General features: G+C 40.8%; 1 protein-coding gene across 2 annotated transcripts in view; it reads left to right on the plus strand.

Annotated features, from left to right (window-relative positions):
- RNF149 (ring finger protein 149) overlaps positions 1-24,098 on the plus strand; it is an 89,054-nt gene that overhangs the window by 55,760 nt on the left and 9,196 nt on the right. Inside the window, exons 3-6 of one of the 2 annotated variants that reach the window (XM_073664776.1) lie at positions 457-525; positions 2,774-2,856; positions 6,235-6,331; positions 14,016-14,211. In XM_073664776.1, coding sequence (XP_073520877.1) covers positions 457-525; positions 2,774-2,856; positions 6,235-6,331; positions 14,016-14,211 — 445 coding nt within the window. The remainder of the gene's footprint in view (positions 1-456; positions 526-2,773; positions 2,857-6,234; positions 6,332-14,015; positions 14,212-24,098) is intronic. The other variant, XM_073664777.1, reaches the window with a different exon arrangement.

The following is a 24,098-nucleotide window of genomic DNA, read 5'->3' on the forward strand; positions in this document are numbered from 1 at the left end:
CCCGTACAGTTTTATCAGATGTCAGCTTTTAAGTATTTCTCAGGATATGAGGTGGATAAGCTGATGCCAGATCCCACATCTTGCGGGCACAAGGCAATGGACATGTTAAAGTCCAAAATAGATGCTTCTTTCCCCTGGCTTCCATGTGCTCGATATTTCTCTCCATTCACATCTGCTGTCAAGGGATGGTCTGGTGGCTCCTCCATACACATGAGATCATTGCCTGAACCCATTGAAATTGTGGGTTTATCCAAAATATTTTAACATGTGCTACCAATTTTAATCTTAATTACCATTTGATTGAATAAATTTGGCTTTTTAACTTGTATTCATTTATGGGCAACCATGTGACAGTATATATACACCTAAAACAAGATACTTTTGAAAATGACATAATTTACAATGTTATTGTTTTTTTTTTTTAACTGTAGTTCAATTTATTTGCTTTTTTTAAAGGGCAACCGGAAGGAAACCAAAAAAGCCATCAATCAGCTTCAGTTGCATAGAGTAAAGAAAGGAGAAAAGGTAATAATTGATATCACACCAAGCATATTTCATGGTCCATGTATGGTCCACAATACCCTGACTGACCGCAAGTTTCCCAACCCAAATTTACAGAGACCGATATGAGGCTGTAAGTTCAGATTGGGAGATCCAGATCCAGGCATTGCAGCCCATATACCGACTGTGAAATACGCTGCTGTGAACTCTTATCAACTCTTATTACAAATGTGTAAAAAATGATTGAAAAGGGCCCTTCCCATATGGAGCTGATTGCTCAATAATGAATTCTTCTCCTTTTTCTGTTGTGATTCATAACTGCGTCAAAAGTGTTTTGTACAGTATAATTAAATACTGGTTGGAACAGATCATCCTGCTTAATATTCAGTTCTCTGGAATCTTTGACGCGGTCGGGGTTCATACAGTATGCATTATATTCATCATCCCCCTATATGCTCACATTTGTACCTCTGCAGATCTAGAATTTATGTGTTAAAACATATGCAAAAATGTGCCATGCTTTGACTTATGTGTGCCTACATTTAGACATATATGTTTAACATATGTGATATGTCCATCTATGTCTGTATACATTTTTCACCAAAAAAAGTATCCATTTTTTTTCCGACTAGTTCTTACTGGTTTAGATAGTCCGAACTTCCTTAATTTCGGCGTTAACCCTGTGGACAGAGTGTGTCTAGAGTAAACCATTTTTTCACAAAAAATTCATTACAATCATATACTGTTAGACATATTGAAACTTACTGTTATATATATCAGTACTTTTCCCATTGAGAAAAAAGGATGTGTCATTTCTACATCTTTTTTTTTCTTTTTTTTCTTGGGAACAAAAAAACGTGGTCAATTCCGTTCTTCGGTATGTCCAAAAGAAAACAAAAGATGGCATAAATCTGGCAAAGTCAGAAGAACATATATATATATATATATATTTTTTTTTTTTTACTATATCTTGCCAATTGTAGCCTATGGGTACGCCTTCATATGAATATTATTTTTTTTTCTTCTATTCAGGTGCATACATCCAGCAAAGTGCACTACATAAATGTGTGTGTGCGTGTGTATATATGTATGTATATATATATGTATGTATATATAATAATAAAAAAGATTTGTAATTTGTCAGTCTGCCTATTTAATCGTTGAAAAGTAGTGATATGTGTGTGTATGTTTATATATATATATATATATATATATATATATATATTTACACTGAGACATTTAAGCATTATTAGCCATTTATTAAAGGGGATGTCCAGTCCAGACCAATAAGTGTACGGTCACTCTGTGTGGCTACGGACTCCTGAATCCCCCCAGTGCACGCTGTGGGGATTCGCCAGTTTCTGACCTGGGACTGGAGGGTACGTATGTGTTATACATACTCCTGGCCAGAGCCCGTCTAGTGAGCGTGGCCTGACTCCATACACTTGCATTGAGAGAGGCTGTGCGCCGGCTAGTGATATGCCCGCCCAGTGGGCGTGGCCGACTAAAGGGCGCAGCCTTGCTCAATACAAGCATATGGAACGAGGCTGCGCCCACTGGCTGGGTTCTGGCCGGGAGTATGTATAACTTATACATACCCCCCAGTCCTGGCTTAGAAACCAGCGAATCCCTGCAGCGCACAGTGCATGTACTGGGGGGAATCATGGACCGCAGACTTATCGATCTGGACCAGACAACCCCCTTTAAGTTTATTTGTTGGAACTTTGGTCTATCAGTGTCCTAAAGTGTTCAGTACATATTTGGAGGAGTTTTTGGTCTCTTTCTGTGAGATCACTACCACATTTGCCACTTAATGGTAGAATTGACAGTTTTCGCAGCGGCTTTGATAAATGCTCTGTCAGGAACTTGTACTTATCTAAAACATCAATGTACTTTTATATCTTGGCTCAGGCTTATTTTTATCACTTATTATTTGCTTTCTAAATATTGTGCCGACCAAATTAGAAACCACAAATCTCATAACATTTGCAGAGTGATTGCCCGATGATTCAGTCCAGTTCCTCCCATACTATGGCATTGCTGTGTGCACACTTGTGTTTTTCTCCAACTTGTTTTATGGACTAGTTCTGTTAGACCAGAATTGGTCTGGACAAGTCAGTGTAATGTTGTCAGAGCTGCGGTCGTCATCCACGACTTGTCTCTAGAAATATTTGTAGTGTAATCTCCGCAGACTCAGTTCTGCAGATTGGATTGCTGCAATCACTGTTGTGTATGTGAAAATCTGACATGTTATTGAATTGCTTCACTCCAGGGTATCGACATTGAAGCAGAAAACTGTGCGGTGTGCATAGAGAGCTACAAACCCAAAGATGTTGTTCGTATTCTCCCATGCAAGTATGTTCTATATTTTACATTCAATGTGCAAGTCCAATTTTCACATTACATGCAAAGCTATCAAATGTCCACAAAGGGTTAAAGAAGCACTCCCATCTTTTTTTTTTTTTAAATTTGTGTATATGTGCATGTGATGTAGTGTGAATGTATTAATATACTCACCTACCACTGCTTTCTCCGATGTCCAGTGCCTTCTGTGTAACGTCACCGCTTTGCAGAGACTCTCCAGCGTGACGTGGAAGTGGCTTTTACAGTGTAATGTAATGTGTCTATGAAGTGTCAGAACCAAGCTCCATAGACTTACATTGTTAGGCCTCTTTTACACGTCCTGATATGTCGGGTACTTTAAAAACCAGTACCAGAGATATCAGTATCCGTGTGTGGCATATGTGTGCCGCCCGTGTGCGGCATCTGTATCACACGTACCGGCACCTGGGAATCTACGGTACAGTTAGCGCTGTTCCCGGGCGCCGGATGCTGGAGGCAGCTCTCATCATTGTCCCCTGCTCACGCTGAGATCAGCACCAGCAGGGGACAATGTTGAGAGTTGTATTCAGCCCCCGTTGTCTACAACAAGTGTAAAATTAAGAATAAAAAAAACAAAAACAAAACACAATATCCCTCACCTGTTCGAAGTTGAAAGAATCCATAGTGTCCCTCGCTATAATCAATCTGTGCGACATTTGCTCATCACCATGAGAGCTTGAGGCGACTGCTCACATTGAAGAGCAAAGGAGAATGACTCGATGCAGCGAGAGCGGGCCCCTGACCTGTGGTGACATCACTGAGCAGGGGTCAATGATGAGAGCTGCCGCCAGTACCCGGCACTGGGGAACAGTGCAAACTGTACCGTGGTTTCCCAGGCGCCGGTACATGTCACACTGATGACATGTGTCATCAGTGTGCACATGTGCGGGACGTTTTTCGTCCTGTGCGGCATGCAAAAAACGGACATGTCAGCGTGTTTTGCCCACGGACACATGGTCTGTGGAAACACACTGACATGTGCACAGACCCATTCATTTGAATGGATCTAAGCTGATGTATGAAAGAGCCCTAAAAAAGACATCCAGCTCACGCATAGAGCGGAGGGCTATATTATAGTGATGTCATTGAAAAGCGAAGCAGAACGACGCTGGACATCGGAGAGAGCAGCAGTAGGCGATTATATTAACTCTCACACTACATTACATGCACATACACAGATCTAATAAAAAAAATAGATGCGAGTGTTCCTTTAAGAGAACATGTCAAATTAATGTGCACAAAACAGTTTCAAGAAATCTACAAGCACATAACTGTATAATGTTTTTTTTTTTTTGTTTGCATCTGTTGACGAAGTGGTTTAATGTATCCAACTTATATATTCTTACAGTTGAAGTAATACATTTATATACACTTAGATCAAAGTAATTTAAAATAAATAAAAATAAATTAAAACTCCTATTTCTCCCTGCCACAGATTCCAGGTCAATAAACTTTAGTTTTAGCACGTTGTTTCAGATTATAAATTTTATAACACACAAGCAAGTTTTCCAACAAATGGGCCCAAACTCCTTCATATATAATTCTCTATATCAAAATTAGAATGGGTCAGACGTTTACATAGACCAAGTGTGCCATTAAACCGCTTGGTAAAATCCAGAAACTAATGTCATGGCTATAGAAGATTCTCATTAGCTAATTGACATTATTTGAGGTCTAGATGTGGCAGAATTTTCAGGCCTACCTTCAAGGTCTACTTGCTTCTTTGCATCATGGGCCCCCGAGGCTCCATTGTGCAACGATCGCAGCCCGGTCCAGGGGCCGTTGATGTTGGCGTTCCTTTTCAACTGAATGTCCGTCTCTCTGCACCATGATACCAGTATCACCTACCAGTCAATCAGAGGTCGGCGACTGATGTCACTGCCATGCGCCGCCCCGGCTGTTGAGGAAACACTGTTCGCCGAGGGAGCGAAGTCAGGTGAGAAGAATTTTTTTTGTGTGTGTAAAGGGCGACAGAATGTGGAACATTGTTAGAAGTACAAGATGGGACCAGGATGGGGAAATTACTACAAGATGGGGACTATTATTACATGACGAGGGACATTATTACAGGACAGGGGACATTTTTACAGGATGGAGTCATTACAGAATTGGGGACATTTTTCCAGGATGAAGAACATTATTACAGGATTGGGGACATTATTACAGGATGGGGCAAAGAATTACTATAAGGGACTAATTGTAAAGCTATAATACTGTATGGGGCCCTTTGGGGGACAGAAAAAAAAAATAAACTTTTTTTTTTTTAAACATTCAAAATAAAGTATGAAAAATTAACAGAAAAATATAAACGTACAAAAGAAGACATCTACCATAACCCATATGATAAACACCGTTAAAACATGCCCAAAAAAAAGATGATGATCACAAAGCCATATAGAAAAATAATGGTATCACTGAAAACGTCATCTTATCCCGGAAAGAAGGCAGCTCATCATATTTACATTTTTCTGTGTGCTGCCCATTTACCCGGCTGAGTTTGAGACCCCTGTTCTAAACCACTGAGAATTTAATGAAGAAATAAAAGCTGATACAAATCATTGTCTCCATTCTTATTCTGACATTTCACATTCTTGAAGTATAGTATTGATCCTGGCTGGCCTAATAGAGGGAATGTGTACTGGGATTACATGTCAGGAATTCTGTAAAAATAAGTTTTAATATATGTGGCTGTGTATGTAAGTTTATGACTTCAACTGTACATATATTGAAGTGTTGGCTTTTTTTTTTCATTTATTTTTATTTTTGGGGGGTGAAACCGTGCCCCCTGCTTAACAAAGCCTTCTCATATTGACATCATGCTGCTACTCACCAAAAATGGCCAGAGCATTGCGAGCTTGTCCACATTATCTCTACAGATCGAGGGTCAGGTAATGCGACATGTTCATTAGACTCCTCCATTACAGCACACTGTGCATGTGCTAGATTACAGGACATTCAGGATGTGCAAGCGCAGATTAGATAATATTAGGTCAGATTGCTAACAATCCTCCTAACTGCACATGCTTGGCATACTGTTGGGGGGGGAGACTGCAATGCTAACTAGGGGGCATGGCTTCACTCACAGGGAATAAAGGCAAAAGTCTGAAAACTGCACAGAATTTCTTTTACATTTAGTAAATTGACACTTTATATTTCACCCACAATTATAAAGATTATACCTAATAGCTTATGCGGAAACTCAGAAGAAGTAATAATACGTAGGAAAGCAATAATCTTCAGAATTCAGTCCTGACACTTCTAGCCAAATCTATTGTGCTTTTTTGTTTTTCAATTAGTTTGATGTAAATCGGCTTCCATGCGTGGTTTCTGACCCTTTCTCCCCTCCATTAGACATATCTTCCACCGGCTGTGTATAGACCCATGGTTGCTGGAGCACCGGACGTGTCCTATGTGTAAACTGGATGTTATAAAAGCTCTTGGATTCTGGGTAGGTCAGTTAGAGCCATAGTATGGCAGCCTTTCGTTTCTTCATTTTTGCATTTGCTATATTGGGGTCACACATTACAGGTTGTAACACGTCATGTGTTTTTCAAAAGGATTCCCAAAATGCATGTAGTGCTTATAGCAATTATAGACTCCATGGCGCTACTGAAATAAAACATTCCCATGTTTGTTCGGGAATAAAGGCTCTAAGGCATCAAGAATAACACTAAAGTCTTGATTAATTAACCTAGTGGGGCAAAGGTTGATGTTTCCTCCCTGAATAACCTTTTTTAAGCCTATATCCACATTGTTACAACACAGTATAGAGTAGAGTAGCACCAAAACGCTTACCTTTGGCATAGCCATGACCTCTTTATGTTTTAAAGAAAGAAAAGCAACAAGTTAAAGAGAACCTGTCAACATAATTTTGTAATGTAAAGTAAATGCATGGCTGTAATGGCGCTGTAACAGATAACGGTAAATTGGTACCTTTTCAAGTAGAACAACTAGGTGAATTTCTTCACCAATCAGCGAAGTTTTTTGCTCATTAGATTTCGGTGCACAGGGGCTGGACTGTGCACTGGGTGTTCTCCTCCCTGTCTGTGATTTCCCAGCTCCTCTGCTGCCTCCGGTCTGTGAATGATCTGCCTCCTCTTTGACATCTCAGCAGTGACCTGTCACTCACACACCAGAGGCAGGAGGAGGGAACATCAAGTCAGACCGAGAGGAGAAGACCCAGTGCACAATCCCGGCCCCTGTGCACCGAAATCTAACTAGCAGAAAACCTCAAATGGTGATGACAGAAGAAGAAAGCTGATTTCTTCACCAAAGGTATCAACTTAATCAGTATTACAGCACCGTTACAGGCATGTCTGTACTTTACATTACAAAATCATGCTAACAGGTTCTCTTTAAATAAACCCATTGCATGCAATCTGTTAAATAGATATCATGTCCTGTCGCTTCAGCTTATATAGGGCACAAAACACCTTTTACCTAGTGAAAAGTGCAGATTTATCTTTTAAATTCTGTTGCTAAATCTATAGCTTTATACACCTGTACTGCAACATGGTTTCCACAACCACAAGCTCAGAACTTGATGGAGCCCTCTTGGAAAAAGGTCTTTTGTTTGTGAAAAGCCCTTGTCTAGTTAGTGTCAAAAAACGCATCACCTGATCCCAATGTGTAAGGCCTCAATACAGGGAAAAAGTCTTATCTCCGTGACTATGTACATAAGATTACAAAGAGTCTGCTATTCTCTCCAGGAATGCACATTATGGACATTGTGTTGCAACACACCTCTTAATCATTAAAGGGGTTTTCCCACAAACAAAGGTAATTATATAGTTGATTTTAATCAATAGATCTTGGAATGATAATAACTTCCACAATTCATAGAATCATAGAATGGTAGAGTTGGAAGGGACCTCCTGGGTCATCTGGTCCAACCCCCTGCTCAAAGCAGGATTCACTAAATCATTGGATCATTCACTAAATTGGATGTGTTTAAATAAAATGTTCCTGTGCTGAGATAATCTTATAAATGTCCCCTGCTGTGTACTGTGTAATGTCTGTGTCTGATCGTACAGGAGCATGGTCTGATCATACCACATCTCCTGGGCAGGGGAGGAAGCAAAAGATTATACAGACATTACATCATGGGATCACAGCTGATTCTTTTTGTGAAGTAAAACATTTCACTGCCTGTTTTTAAGCAATGTTTTACCTCACAGAAAGAATCAGCTGCGATCCCCTGCTGTAATGTCTGTATACTCTTTTGCTTCCTCCCCTGCCCAGGAGCTGTGGTATGATCAGACCATGCTCCTGTACGGTCAGACACAGCCATTACACAGGACACAGCAGGGGAACACAGCTGATTATCTCAGCACAGGAACATTTTATTTAAACACATCCAATTGTGGAACTTATTGGTATTCTAAAATCTATTGATTAAAATCAATTTTGCTAATGGGGCAACCCCTTTAAGTTCAGGTTTTTCATTCAGTGTCATGACCAGAGATATGTGAAATAAATCATCTAGCCATGCAGTCTGTCTTGTTCTAGAGAGCTGAATTTGAGCATGGTACTGTAATAGGATGCCACGGTTGTAAGAAGCCACTTTGTGAACTTTCTTTTCTTATTAATATTTCATGGTCAGCTGTGAGTGATATTATTGAACAGTGGAAATGTTTAGGAATTGCAGCAACTGAACCATGCAGTGCCATAAACATAATGTTACAGAATGGGGTCACTGAGGCACATAGTGCATACAAGTTGCCAACTCTCTGCAGACTCAATAACTTCAGAGTCCCAAACTTAGTCGGCCACTAACATCGTGCGAAAACTGTTCGCCGGGACCTTCCTGGCATGGTCAGCAGCTGTGTGCAAGCCTTACATCACAAAGCACCATGCCAAGCATTGCAATGGGTGATGTAAAGCACGCCATCACTGGAATGGAGCTGTGGGAACATGTTTTGTGGAGTGATGAATCCTTCTTATCTATGTGAAAGTCTGATGGGCAAGTCTGGGATTGGCAGATGCCAGGAGAAACGTGCCTCCCTACACAGTTTGTGGAGGAGGCATTATGCTATGGAGTTGTTTTTCAGAGGTTGGCTAAGACCCCTTAGTTCCAGTAACAGAAACAAACCAGATAGTGCATACTAGTGTAATCCCCTTACCAGACCAATCAAGTAATGAGCAAGTTTATTCTCTCACCTGAGGGCCCCACACCTCCATATGCATCATAGATAAATGTAAATCTGCTCTTCGGTCTCACAGCAAATCCTATTTTTCAGTCCCACTTTAGCGCACACCGGTCTGGACATTTAAAATCATCAAAATAAGCTGCTGTCCGGTTTAAGTGGACAGTACATCGAGTCCCTGGACTCTTGTTTTGAAATGAATTGCCAAAAGCTGGTCGTAGAACTTAAGAGTTTATTATGAGAATGATCAAACACACAAAGGGTTTCAATTCAAACTCTTAGTTTGCCTGACAAAGATTTATGACTCAAAACGCGTCACATTTTATCATTTTCATTTGATAAAATAAAAAAGTTTAGTTCTACACTTTTTTGGCTACTGTTTTAAAAACAAGACTCCAGAGAGTCCGTGTGGCTCCGATTGAAGCTGGATAGCTGCTCCTGTTGAGATTTCCAGTGAAGGGATATTTTAATGTTAGAATGGAGAGTGTGAACCAAGTCCTCTCGTCCATCGTTTGTGTTTGTCCTCACAATGCTGTCTTAGATGAATAGGCATAAATTCCCATTGATGCCCTCCAAAATCTTGTAGAAATCCTTCCCAGAAGAGTGGAAGCTGGTTTATCTGCAAAACGGGACCAGCTCCATATTAATGCCGATGGATTTATAATGGGATGTCATAAAAGCTCCTATAGGGGTCCATATAGTGTATCTTCACTCCATCATGGGCTGTGTCTGGTACTTTAAATGGCGTTATCTGCAATACCAGATGAAGCCTGTGGAAATGAGTGGCGCTAATTCTGGGAAAACGTATGCAAGGGAATGTGCAGACAACATCTTTAAGATGCTGGCATACCCGCTGAGGATTTCATAGGCAAATTCACTACAGATAAAAGACGTCTTGCTGTCATTTTTCCAGTGACTTTTTGCTATAGTTTAAACTATAATTAGCGGTTGTCTTCTTAGCAGAAACCGCCCGGAAAATGAACATACTAATTCTTAACCATTTCACGGTTTCTAAATCCTGACTTGGTGAAAAGAAGTAACAAAGGTCGGAATATGTGCACAGCAGTGTCGCTTTTATATTGCTGTGCATTAGGTTCATTTTTTATTGATTGAAAAAGACATATGAAAAAGAAATGATGTCCATGGGGGGGGGGGAGTTTCAAATCCTTCATTCAGAATTGGGTGCTGAATTGATGAGGGCATTATGAAGCAACTAATGGAGCTACATAAAGAGCACAAAGCCTCCATTGTACTTGAATATGTAGTTGACTGCGAGCGGTCAGGACAAAGTGTTTCACAGCATTGGTTATTTATTATTTACTCGTATCATTTTGTTGATCTGGATTGTACTATGTACCAGGATATTTTAGTCTTTGTAACATAACATCTGAATATTTTTAGATGACTTCTATAACTTACTGTTCTGTACAAGTCCATGAAGAAAGTGATTACGCATGGCTTTTGTGCATCTGTGTATATTGGCGCTTGTAGTTCTCGTTCTGTGGGCAGCATTCAGGCAATTAGAAGGCCCCTGTGTTCTGGTGGCTGGAACACATGGTGCAGCGGAGCATGTGAGAGCATAAAAATAAGTCCTGCTCTGAAAAAACTCCCTAATAACCTGCCTCCAGGTGAAACTCGCCGCCATCTGCCCTGCTGAATTCAATTAATGGGTACGGTAGAAGAACGTGTTTGAAGTACATGAAGAGATTAAATGAGACAATCACTGCTTAGGAAACTCGTTCTACCTTCCCAAAATCTGAATAACATCTGTTTGCTGTTCGTCAAAACCCCTCACATTGCTTTCCTAGAACTAAGCGGCCAAAGAATAATTGATTTCCTCCTGTTTGCTCATGCATGTAACCATATATAAAATATGGTGATATATATCACTTGCACATGTATGCCATTCAGCATTACCTCACCAATGCTGAACACCAAAAACTAACTTTTTAAGTCGTTTTAGAGGTTACCTGTGAGTTTATGAAACTTGCCCAATAGTAGGCAATGTGATAAAATAATAAAACACCCAAAACTTACCTTCTCAAATTCCAGCATTACCTTTCCAGTGGTCGCAGCCCGTCCTGCGGCTAGTCAAAAGCCGAACATCATTTGTGTGACCACTGCAGACAGTCTCTGGCCCCATTAGTCAAGTGTTGTAGATGAGATCATCTCTGTTGATTCCAGTGATTGGCTACAATGGATAGATGAACTAAATAGCTAAAACATGTCTAAACACTATTGCGAATTATAAACAGTTCCAGAAAGTGCACTAAAAAATTTGGTCCCTATTCAGTGACAACTCTTTTTTGCTTGTCTCTTGTACTCCTGCATCGGATCATCTCTTACAATTGGCCAGCAGTAATCTGCAAGCATTGATGGATTCCATTTTCCTTAATATCTTTTCTCTATAGCTGCAATATGTTGGTGAAATCTCTCACCATGCTCGTCGTTCACTGCTCCGCAATTTGGTGGAAGAGAGTCTAGATGCGAATGTAAGAAATTAAACTTTAAGGACATGTTACAGCCTAGATCCTTATGTTTTGAGATTTTCCACCAACTCTTCATAGTTATCTGCTCTTGAGTTTCTCAGAAATTTGTTACCACTAATGCAAATGCTACTCATGCAGCCTTTTCCTTGCCCTGCAACAAATGGAGAAACTCCTCATCTTGAAGAAGCTTACGAATCTGAGGTCCAATAAAGACTCCTTCCCTTATCTTTGCTTCACTCAAACTTGGAAATGTAGCCATGATATATTTGAATATCCATTGCCTTTACAAAGTTCTTCACTAGGCCCAATTTGATATGGAATGGTGGTAACAAAATCTTATGTGAGTCAACAAGTTCTGGATGTGGGACATTTTTAATCCTTGGCTGAAGTCAATGGAGAGGCCAGTCTCTTTTATTGTAGTGATATTCTCTTGCACGACTATCCCAATCACACAGAAAGCGGCAGTACTTTGTGTATCCACCCTGTAGACCAAGTAAGAGGGCAACCACCCTTAAGTCACCATAGAAGGGCCACAAATTTTGGTCACATAGTTCAGGCACCTCAACAGCTGTTTCATGTTGTCATAGGTTTCTTTCATGTGGACTGCATAACCAACTGGAATTGACGGTAGTTGTCATGGGTGTGTCAGAAGTGACAGACAGTTGCCCTGCAGTTGGTTGCAGGAGATCTCTACGTTTGGCATTACAGACATCTTCTTAGATGCTGTCTCTAGGACCCAGCGGCTACTTCCCTCTTACTAATTAACTCCCTGGCCTGGGTGTATAAATACCTGATGTGTTCTAGAGGGAGGTGCCAGCGATATTCATTACTACCTGTGAAGGCTTTAGCAAGAGCAGTACTTTGTCCTCTCTGGAGTTTGTGGACGTGCGCATTTGTCTGGAGTCGTCTAAAGCTAAGCTATTTCCCCCTGTTTGTCCTTCCTTGTTGTCTTTAGTGTTTAGTGGAGATCGACTAGTGCTAATCTCCTCCCTTCCCTAGCCTGAGTCAAACGCCATGGAAAGACAGGGCGAGGTACGCGTGCGGCCATTGGTGAAGAGCCAATACTGGGATGTTATGGGAGACAGGGTGACGCTAGATCAACCTAGGAGGTCTTCACTTTTCCCCTTTCCCTAGAGTCTGGGCTCCCTTTCCCTCTTCCTTTTGTGTTGCACTAATTCTTTCCCACACCTTGCGTGACAGTAGTGCATTGCCGTTATGTAGCAAGATGGCTTTTAGGCTTTTTTTGGACAAATCTATGAAAAGCCTCCATTCCTCTGGATTATGACTTATCTTCAGAGCTTTCATTAAACTGTTGATGTTGTTGCTTGCCACAAGATCGCCCTCCATGAAGAAGTTTTGAACAAAATCTTTATCACGGTTGCGGAACAAAGAAATCCAATGGTCGCCTGCTAGAAGATACCACTGCTGTGACCTGGAACCTAAGATCTCAGTGTAACTCTTGGGCAGATCCAAATCTCTAACAGGATAGTTCAGTTGAGGTTGCTGACAGAAAGTTTGGGTCGTGAGAGGAAGATGCTTCATGACACCAAGAGCCCTCTTCTTCCTCACATGTCTCAACTGAAAATGTTTCTGGTGCTTTTGGAACTGGCAATTCTCCTGTATGTGGTACTGGGCGTATTGCAGATGGAATGTTTGGATACTGTAAAGTCCACTTCATCTTTCATGAAACTCCTTTCCTAATGGGGGACACTATGCAGAAATAGCAATTGGTAGTGTGATCGGTTGGCTCTCTCCAGATCATTGGGACCCATGCAACCACTGGGTAACACGTGATGCATATCTATTGCAACATATGTGTGGAGCCCAACTCTTTTCCTGATCTCATATTTGGCAGCCAAAATACTGGTTGTAGGTTTTCCTTATCATGGTAGTCAAGTTCCGCCTTTGTGATGCAAAAGTGACTTCCCCACATATGTAGCAAAACTATCCGCTTTATTAGTGCAAGAAAGAGGCATATCTGAAAAAACATATAGAAACACATGTCCATATGCTAAGAAACTAAGCTAAGAAATTCTAAAACTGTATACTTTACACAGAGAGCATATATAAAAGTAGGTGATGCAACTGTAATTAGGATTACGTCATTGCAGCAGAGTTGGCGTTTTTTGACTGGTCATCACAAGATGATAGAATACTGACGGCTCAATAGGCTAAATAGATGATGTAATAGACTGGCTACTATCAATGCAATAATGATGATGAAGAAATAAAGACACACCTTTCATGCAGGCTTATAGAAAAATTATCATAAGTAATTACAACATCCTCTGGATTTGAAAAATTAGGGTCAATCAGCAAATTTAAGCAACATATTTGTTTTCAGCACCACAAAATTAGTTAAGTTCAACTGTTTTCATCTCTGAACCAATTTGGCTGTAGAACAGTGTTATAGTCCTGACTTTAATTAACCAGAATCAGAACTTGTGAGTGGTTATATAAAGTGTATATTTTGTTAATAAGTATAAATATTTTACAGGTAGAGCCTGAGGAAACACTTGAAATCCCTGTGCCTGAATCCATCGCTGGCAGCAGCCTTTCTGTTGGGACTCTAAGTTTTGCCCAAGAGGATAATAGAAGTGACATAAACAACCTGCCTACTTCTTCTACAGGAGACACCTTACAGCAGTGCGGCAGTGCCAAGGAGGACGCCGGAGAGACCACTGCATTGCTAGGTGAGCGCATTGCTGGGCGCCATCTCGTCCTCTGGAGAATTGTGCTCATTTGTGTCTTGTATATCATACTACATGGTTACTGTTGGTGATTTTTCTTCCTGTCCTGTATTGCTGAGCTCTGCTTATTATACTAAACCCAAATGTCATATAGGGGTTTCATAAAACATGGCTTTTTACAGTGGCTAGTAATACAGACTGAAGAATGAATTAATAACCACTGACACCAAGATGTTTGTCCAAGATGATTAGATCTCAGACAAAATGTTGCCTCAGTATTTTGAAGCCAACATCAACAGTACTGGAAGCAAAGAAGTACACACTTTACATTATACTCAATGTGTGATTAGGATCTACTCCTGATGTTGGCCTCAAAATACTGTGAAAATAAGTTCTAACTCATACATATTTTGCGTCTGATTCACCTCCTTTTTTCCCTGCTCAATTTTATATCTACAGGAGCACCCTAATGAAGGGTTCCCAACTTGACTTTATTTTTTCTGGACAGTTGAGTAAAAAATCGCAGACAGACAATATTTTTTACGTACACATTGGAAAACCATAATAAATCATTATGATCATTAGTGACACAAGTCTACAGCTTAATGTCCATACTCCTTTTTTTGGTATTAGACCACGTTATTGTGTGCAGTGATGTTAAAGTGCGTTCATTGGCAGGAAATGATCAGATAGATTTTATTCTACTAATTGTCTACATGGAGCATGTACTCCATCTGCCCTGAGAAGTGGTGACATGGCAAGGGTTACACAGAGTGTCACGCAAGGTGTAGGAAAGACTAAGTGTAACACGAAGGGATGAGGGGAAGGGAGCCCAGACACTACACTGTGTTCCAAATTATTATGCAAATAATAATTTCTCAGTTTTTCCCAAATTACCTATATGAATTGCAGTCATTGTAATTTTCCAGGCAAATAACTATTAGAGTACAATTGAAAGGTTTTTGTACAAACTGCCTATGATAACAGTATATTTTTAAAAAAATAAAAAACTCAAACTGCACTCAAAATGCATGTTCCAAATTATTATGCACAGCAGAGTTTTCAACCTTTTCATTTTAATAAAGAACAAAAAAATGGTCATTTTTGAAATTATAAGCATTAGCAGGTTATTACAAACTGAAATCAAACAGTTTTCAACTCAAAACTTTATTCTAGGTGATGTTGCATTTGCACATAGGACCCCTTGTTCGAAAGGAGCTTCTGAACTCTCTCGTCCATTGAATTTGTCAGGTTTTGGATGGTTTCTGCTTCAATTGTTTTGCATGAGGACAGAATACCCTCCCAGAGCTGTTGCTTAGATGTGAACTGCCTCCCGCCATCATAGACACTCCTTTTGATGATGCTCCAGAGGTTCTCAATGGGGTTGAGGTCAGGGGAGCATGGGTGCCACACCATAAGTTTGTCCCCTTTTATGTCCATAGCAGCCAGAGATGCAGATGTGTTATGTGCAGCATAACACGGGGCATTATCATGCATGAAAATGATCTTGCTGCGGAATGCACGGTTCTTCTTCTTGAACCATGGAAGGAAGTGCTGTTTGAGAAACTCAACATACATTATGGAGTTCATCTTTACCCCTTCAGGGATCCTAAAAGGGCCGACAATCTCTCTCCCCATGATTCCAGCCCAAAACATTACTCCACCCCCTCCTTGTTAGCGCCGTAGCCATGTTTGCATGGGGTGTCCATCAACCAGCCATCCTCCACTCCATCCATCTGGACCATCGAGATCATTTTATGCATGATAATGCCCCGTCTCATGCTGCACATAACACATCTGCATCTCTGGCTGCTATGGGCATAAAAGGGGACAAACTTATGGTGTGGCACCCATGCTCCCCTGACCTCAACCCCATTGAGAACCTCTGGAGCATCATCAAAAGGAGTGTCTATGATGGCGGGAGGCAGTTCACATCTAAGCAACAGCTCTGGGAGGGTATTCTGTCCTCATGCAAAACAATTAAAGCAGAAACCATCCAAAACCTGACAAATTCAATGGACGAGAGAGTTCAGAAGCTCCTTTCGAACAAGGGGTCCTATGTGCAAATGTAACATCACCTAGAATAAAGTTTTGAGTTGAAAACTGTTTGATTTCAGTTTATAATAACCTGCTAATGCTTAGAATTTCAAAAATGACAATTTTTTTGTTCTTTATTAAAATGAAAAGGTTGAAAACTCTGCTGTGCATAATAATTTGGAACATGCATTTTGAGTGCAGTTTGAGTTTTTTATTTTTTTTTAAATATACTGTTATCATAGGCAGTTTGTACAAAAACCTTTCAGTTGTACTCTAATAGTTATTTGCCTGGAAAATTACAATGACTGCAATTCATATAGGTAATTTGGGAAAATCTGAGAAAATATTATTTGTATAATAATTTGAAACACAGTGTAGGGAAAGGTGGAGTGGAGACCTCCTCGGCTGATCTGATGTCACCCTGTCTCCCCTGTCTTCCCTATATTGGTTCCTCACCAATCGCCACACAGGAACCTAAAACCCTATATTTCCCTAGAGCTTGGCCCTGGCTAGGGAAGGGGGAATGAGCACTAGTCAGTCCCCACTAAACAACTAAAGACAGCAAGGGGGACAAACACAGGGGAAAGCAACTTAGGTTAAACCGACTTCAGAGAGATTACAACACGTCCTCTCAGCACCAGGTGGAGGAAGTAAGCAGACTGCAATAGCACCAAGCCTTCACAGGAAACATGTGAATATCACCGGCCACTCCCTATAGCAAACTGAAGGAATTTAAACACCCAGGCCAGAGTGTTAATTAGATCTGGAGGGAGGTAGCCTCTGGGTCCTAGAGTGAGATGGATTCTAAGAAGGTGTCTGTAATGCCAAATAAAGAGATCTCTGAAACCAACTGCGGGGCGACTGTCTGTCACATCTGACACACCCGTGACACAGAGACTTGGGCTTGGCACATGTTGCACCGACGAGATCATGCTATCTTGCTCTTGTATTGCAGTATAAAGTAAGTGAATGTAATTGCATTTTGATCAGCTTAGCGCTCCAACCATGACACGCAAGTTGCAAAAAATTCATACCCACTGTGTTTTCGGGACTTGCTGTCTGCAAAGCGACCACATTCACTTATATTATGCTGCAATGTAACTGTGACATAGCGCAATCCTAGTCTGGACTGCATGTACCGCGCCGTGTAGCTCGAGCATAGATGGCTGCTTTGTATCCATAGATTAGTAACGTGAGCTGGTGAATGAGCCGGACTTAACCATTTGTAAAGCCGGCTGTTAGATGTCTAGCACAGCATTAAACCTTTCTTCATGTGTTTGTACATTGAGCTTTGCTAACAACTTTTCAAATTTTTACCCCTAAGCTTATTTATATACTACTGCAGTAATTAATTGGAGCGACATTTTAATTAGAAGTATCTTCATTCTGTAAACAATGTCAATAAGCGCCAAGGTCCTACAAGCCTTCTAAACAGCGCATTACAATTTAGAACCCTAATCTTCCATCCCAGTGATGCCCTTGGTGGCCCAGACCATTGTCCCTATGTGCTCAAAAACAACTTTTATTGCCATCCTCGGCATATGCAAATTAACCTGACTACTCCATCGGGGTATCTTTTCTCTCCAGCTTTGATGCTGTTGCAAGCAGGTTACTTGGATGCCACAGCACAGACAATGAGGAGACAATGGTACTTAACCCACACTATGTAACTAACACAAAAAGGAAAATCTACTTATAAATATATATATTTACGACTGTTAATGCTTTTATGTCTCAACCTCATGGGCGTCACTCTCAGTACTAGGCCCGTCCCCGTCGTAGTCTCTGTAAGCTCCTCTGATCGTTACACTGGCCCTAGCGGGGTTCACCGGTATTTCCTGCTAGGCCACAAGTCCTAGATATGCGAGTCACTAGGTATACAGTGTGCTTATGGCACTGGCCGACTCTGTTCCCTGAAGAACGGCCCCAGCCCACACCCTGTACCGTATGTCTACGCTGGAAGTAATAGCCCACAGGAACGGCCCTGCTACAGCCAGATCATCTCCTGAGCCTGGTTCGGATCTGGTCACAGTCTTCTACTGGCATTGGGTACGGATCTTCCTCAGAGCTCAGGCCTTCTTCGTCATCTGATCGCTCTCAGACTATTCTGTGGCGATGGTGGCTGTGAGCCTACCTAGCAGTCACACGACCTGTCCTGGTACAGATTCCGGCGCCAACTGCTCCTTCTTAGCCTGGCCAGGCCTTTTATAATTAGTATCTGCGACACAGGTGTTACTTGATCTGGTGTCGTCTTCAAGCTCTTCCTCTGGGAACATAGGTTCCCACTATTAGATTCCTACTATTGTAATTCTTTACTTTCACCTTTGACCAGCAGATCGCGGTGTTCGCTTCCAATTACTCAGCTAGGCATCAACATATATTATACTCTTCTTTTCTTTTGTCCACTTCCTTACACTGTCATGACTCCCCCACACCCCTCAGCATGGTTAACGTCCTCCTGCTGCTTCTCCACAATCATATTTTATTAAAGCAGCTTTTGATTGTTATACAAATTTACATGATATACATTGGTGAAACAATTTAAATGGGCTGTCTGGTAAAAAACAAGTTCATAGTATCATAGTTTTTAAGGTTGAAGGAAGACTAAGTCCATCTAGTTCAACCCATAGCCTAACATGTTGATCCAGAGGAAGTAAAAAAATAAAAAACATGTGGCAAAGACTAAGCTCCACATTGGGGAAAAAAATTCCTTCCTGACTCCATACGACAATCAGACTAGTTCCCTGGATCAACGCCCTATCAAGGAATCTAGTATATATAACCTGTAATATTATACTTTTCAAGAAAGGCATCCAGGCCCTTCTTAAATTTTAATAGTGAATCACTCATTACAACATCATGCAGCAGAGAGTTCCATAGTCTCACTGCTCTTACAGTAAAGAATCCCCGTCTGTGATTATGATTAAACCTTCTTTCCTCCAGACGTAGAAGATGCCCCCTTGTCCCCGTCTCAGGCCTCAGAGTAAAAAGATCAGTAGACAGGTCTTTGTACTGTCCCCTCATATACTTGTACATAGTAATAAGATCACCCCTAAGCCTTCGTTTTTCCAAACTAAATAACCCCAAGTGTAATAACCTGTCTTGGTATTGCAGACCCCCCAGTCCTCTAATAACCTTGGTCGCTCTTCTCTGCACCCTCTCTAGTTCAGCTATGTCTTTCTTATACACTGTATTCTAAGTGTGGTCGCGCTAGTGACTTGTTACACGTCTTATCTATCTAGAGAATAGGTGATAACTTATTGACCGATGGATGTGTAGTCTGGCCACTAGGACCTGGTACTGGTTGGCAAAACTAGGAGCTTTTATACCCATTAGAATGGAGCACCAGTGCACATGCCTGACCGCCACTCCATTAGTTTTGTATGTGGATGCTGGAAATAGAAGAAAACAGCGCTCAGCAGCGCCATAGGGAATGAATGGAGTGGCGGTTGACCATGCACATGGGTGCTCCATTCTAAATGTAAAACCTATTAGTTAGAGGGAGTAATCCTGTTAGTCATATGCAATGGTGATGCTACATAGGTGTAAAATAAGCAAATACTTGATTGAAGACCATTGACAATACAAATACTTGTTATTCTGGTTAGAGGAGTTTTACTTGTTTGAGGAGAGGCCAGGACCAGCATGTAATACACTATCCATTTGCCCTTCAGATAATGTAATGTCACATTGACTGTATTTAATAAAATTAATATAAAGGTGGCTATGACTTAGATTGTCTGTATTAGGTGTACAGTGACTTTTTATCCACCCTGTGTTTACTTTAATGTGTTTTTTGCATATCTTGGAGATGTTGTGAGTCTGTTCTCTTTCACCACCTCGAATGACTTAGGCCCTGTTTCCTTATATGCAGCCATCCCGCTTTTCTTTTCCTCCAGCTAAGGAAATTGATGTGGGAATTGATCTCGTAGTGTTCTCAAGGATTGTTTCTATTCATCCGACAGGAGTTGTTTTCAGAAGTAGCATGACACAACGTGAATGTACAACTTGGCATCAGTTATGTTGGCCACAGGCTTAAAAAATGACCAGGCAAAACTGATAAATGCTTAAAGTAGATCTGTCATCAGATTTCACAGTATATACTGTATACGGTAGTGTTCAAAAACATGAGTTAAAATCTTTATACTAGTTTTTATTTCCATGCATTGAGAACATTGCATACTGTTTTCTAATTCAAAACATGAAGATAAATGTATACCATTTTTAAAAACTTTACAGAAAATAACAAAAAATGAACATTGGGCTCTTCTAAAAAATAGCAGTGTCTTCATTTGTCTTTACAAACTCACAATATGTACTCTTTATTTTTGGAGGATTTAGCATTCCTGTGAATCACTAACCTAATATTTAGTTGTTGACCCACAGTTTTTTAGAACTGCTTCACATCTATGTTGCATAGAGTCAACCAAATTCTGGCACCTGTCAACTGTTATTCCAGCCCAGGATGCTTTGACTACATCTCACAATTTTTTGCCATTTGTTGGCTTTGCCTCAGAAACTGCATTTTTGATGTCACCCAACAAGAGTTCTATCTGATTAAGGTCTGGGGATTGGGCTGGCCACTCCATAACCTCAATTTTGTTGGACTGGAACTAAGATTTTGCTTGTTTACTGGTGTGTTTAGGGTCGTTGTCTTGTTGAAACACCCATTTCAAGGGCATATCCTCTTCAGCGTAAGGCAACATGACCTCTTTAAGTATTTTAATATATGCAAACTGGTCCATGATGCCTGGTATGTGGTAAATAGCTCCGGCACCATAGTAAGAGAAACATGCCCATATCATAATGCTTACACCACCATGCTTCACTGTCTTCAGAGTGTACTATGGCTTGAATGCAGAGTTTGGGGGTCGTCGAACTGTCTGCGACCCTTGGACCAAAAAAGAACAATTTTACTTTCATCAGTCCACAAAATGTTTCTCCATTTCTCTTTAGGCCAGTTGATGTGTTCTTTGGCAAATTGTATCCGCTTCAGTACGTGTCTTTTTTTAACAGTGGGACTTTGCAGGGACTTCTTGCTAAGAGATTAACTTCACACAGGTGTCTTCTAACTGTCACAGTACTCACAGGTAACTTGAGACTGTCTTTGATCATCCTGGAGCTGATCATTAGCTGAGCCTTTGCCATTCTGGGTATTCTTCAATCCATTTGAATGGTAGTCTTCCGTTTTCTTCCATGTCTCTCTGGTTTTGCTTTTCATTTCAAAGCACTGGAGATCACTTTAGCTGAACAGCCTGTCATTGTCTGCACTTCTTTATAAGTTTTACCCTCTCTAATCAACTTTAATCAAAGTACGCTGTTCTACTGAACAATGTCTCGAACGACCCATATTTCTCAGGCTTCCAAGGAGAAATGCATGTACAACATGTGCTGGCTTCACCCTTAAATAAGGGCCACCTGATTCACACCTGTTTCTTCACAGAATGATTGCCCTCACTAAATGAACTCCACACTGCTATTATTTTCAACACACCCCTTTCAATTAATTATTCAAATACACAGACTCAAAAACATGCAGATCATGAATGCTGAGTCTGTTGGTTTTCTTAGAATCTACTGCACCAACTGGTAAATTGTTTGACATGTGATACCAAAAACAGTGATTAATCTGGTTAGTCATATTGGACTGCTATTAGTTTGAACACTCACTACTGTACATTATTAAAAGGATCTCTTAGATCTGATAAGGCATGTAAACTAATTTTGAAAATCCATGTTGTTGTATATTGGTGATATTAAAATGAGCTTGTTATGAGTACAGCAGGACCCCTAAAATGTTCATTTTAATATTAGTTGGGAAAACTTTCAAAATGGATTTTTAATGTAAGTACACCAGTTTCATCACATGTAAGAGATCTATTTAATAATGTATATAGTTTGTATTGTGAAATCTGGTAACCAATCCACTTTAAAGTGTGGGTATGGATAAACTCTGTTAAGAGAATAGTTATTTGAAAGTATAAAGCATTAAAGGGAAGTTTTTTTTCTCCAGCCTTTGTAGAGAAATGTGGGAAAAAATAACGCAGTACACACTTTTCTAGTTAAAAAAAAAAAGTATTTATTACAAAATAACCTGTCATCTTGGAAATGCTGTGTAATCTATAGATTAGTATTTCACAGAACAAGAGGAACTGAGCAAATTGATATTTATATAATAGATAGGTTTGTGGGAAAATATTCATTATAACTTGTATCTTATTTATTAAATTTCTGTTAATTCTGGGATTAGGAGTCATACGGGTGGTCCTAAGGCTGTGTGCCACGATGCAGAAATTCTCCGGACTTTTTCTGAGCGTTTCTGCATCTCTCTGGCAGAAAAAACTCATGCGAATTTTACATGCGTTTTTTCTGCCAGGGACATGCGGATGTCAAGCGTTTTGCACATGCGATTTCGCATGCGGGTTGTCAAGTGCTTTTCCAAGCGATTTTAGCATCACTTGGAAAAGTGCTTGAAAGTTGGTCTCACTATATAAATCCATGCAACCGGCATGGATTTATATTGTGTGACCAACATAATGTTTAAAAAAAAGAATTAGAGCTTAAAAAAATAAAAAATAACCTTATACTCACCTTTCGGCGGCCTTGGTCTGCTCCCAGTGTCGCTGCTGGCTCCGCGCGGGTACCGGTAATGTAAAATGACCTTCCATGACGTCAGCGGTCAGGTGATGTCGCGTGACCATCAGCTGACTAAATGATGTCACCGAAGGTCCTTGCAGATCACCGCTGGGAGCCGAGGAGAGCGCATCGTCGCTAGGAGGGCGCCGGAGAGGTGAATATGATTATTATTATTTTTTTTTTTTAACTTTATAATTCTTTTTTAACTTGTAGGTACGATGGTACCTGGGTCGGATGAGAGTCTCCTCTTCTCCAGACCTGAGTACCATCCGCACATTAAATCTCATAAGATCCGCATGACTACATGTAGTCATGCGGATCTTATGAGGTCCAATGCAAGTCAATGGTGTCGATTTCATAGCGGAATTGCACTAGAATTGGTCTTGCTGCGGTTTTTACCGCAATGCGAATCCGCAGCGGAAATTTCCGCATGATGTGCACAGCACATGCGGATTTGCATTGCAGCACAAGGCAGACCTATTACAAGTGATTTTAATGCGTTTTTGCAACGAAAAACCGCCGCAAAAACGCATTAAATCCGCATCGTGTGCGCAATAGCCTAACAGTTCCCTGTATATGCACACTGACACAAAGACGATTATCAATCATTGATTAGGACAACCAACTTATCTTCTGAGCCCAGAATGAGCAGGGATTTCAATCAATATCCTACAAGCTGTGTTGAATCTTTCTCACAAAACCTATACATCAATCTGAACAGCTCCTCCTGCTTTATAATCAATCTGTCAAGTTCCCTTTAACTGAAGATCATGTACATGTTGGTGATTGCAGGGATGACCATGTGTGGTGAGGGCACAGGGGCAGAGCTCTCTCCACAGGCAGTAGATGCGGCTATGTTACATAGATAGCATTTGTGTCTTAGCAGCGGCTAGGGCTGAGCTCCTGCCGCTATTGTTAATCGTTTAAACACTGCTGTCAATCTCTGACAATGGCGTTTAAATGGACCGTATGCCAGTGCTTGCGCACCCCAGCTCCCATCGACCAATGGATTACTATGGCAACTTGGGCACTGCCGAATAGCCTTGTCGCTGCCATCTTGGTACTGATGTGAAGCCTAACCACAGACAATGAGCTACATAGGAGACCAAGATTTTCACTAGGGAATGAATTCTTCTCCACACCCATGGGAGGGGGCCATGCATAGCAGGATTGGGGAAATTTACCAGTAGCTGCTGCATTTCCCACCCTCAGGTTAT

The sequence above is a fragment of the Phyllobates terribilis genome, unplaced genomic scaffold (genome assembly GCF_046119375.1).
Source record: "Phyllobates terribilis strain yellow unplaced genomic scaffold, ASM4611937v1 Scaffold_2__4_contigs__length_985480577, whole genome shotgun sequence".
Lineage (NCBI taxonomy): Eukaryota > Metazoa > Chordata > Amphibia > Anura > Dendrobatidae > Phyllobates > Phyllobates terribilis.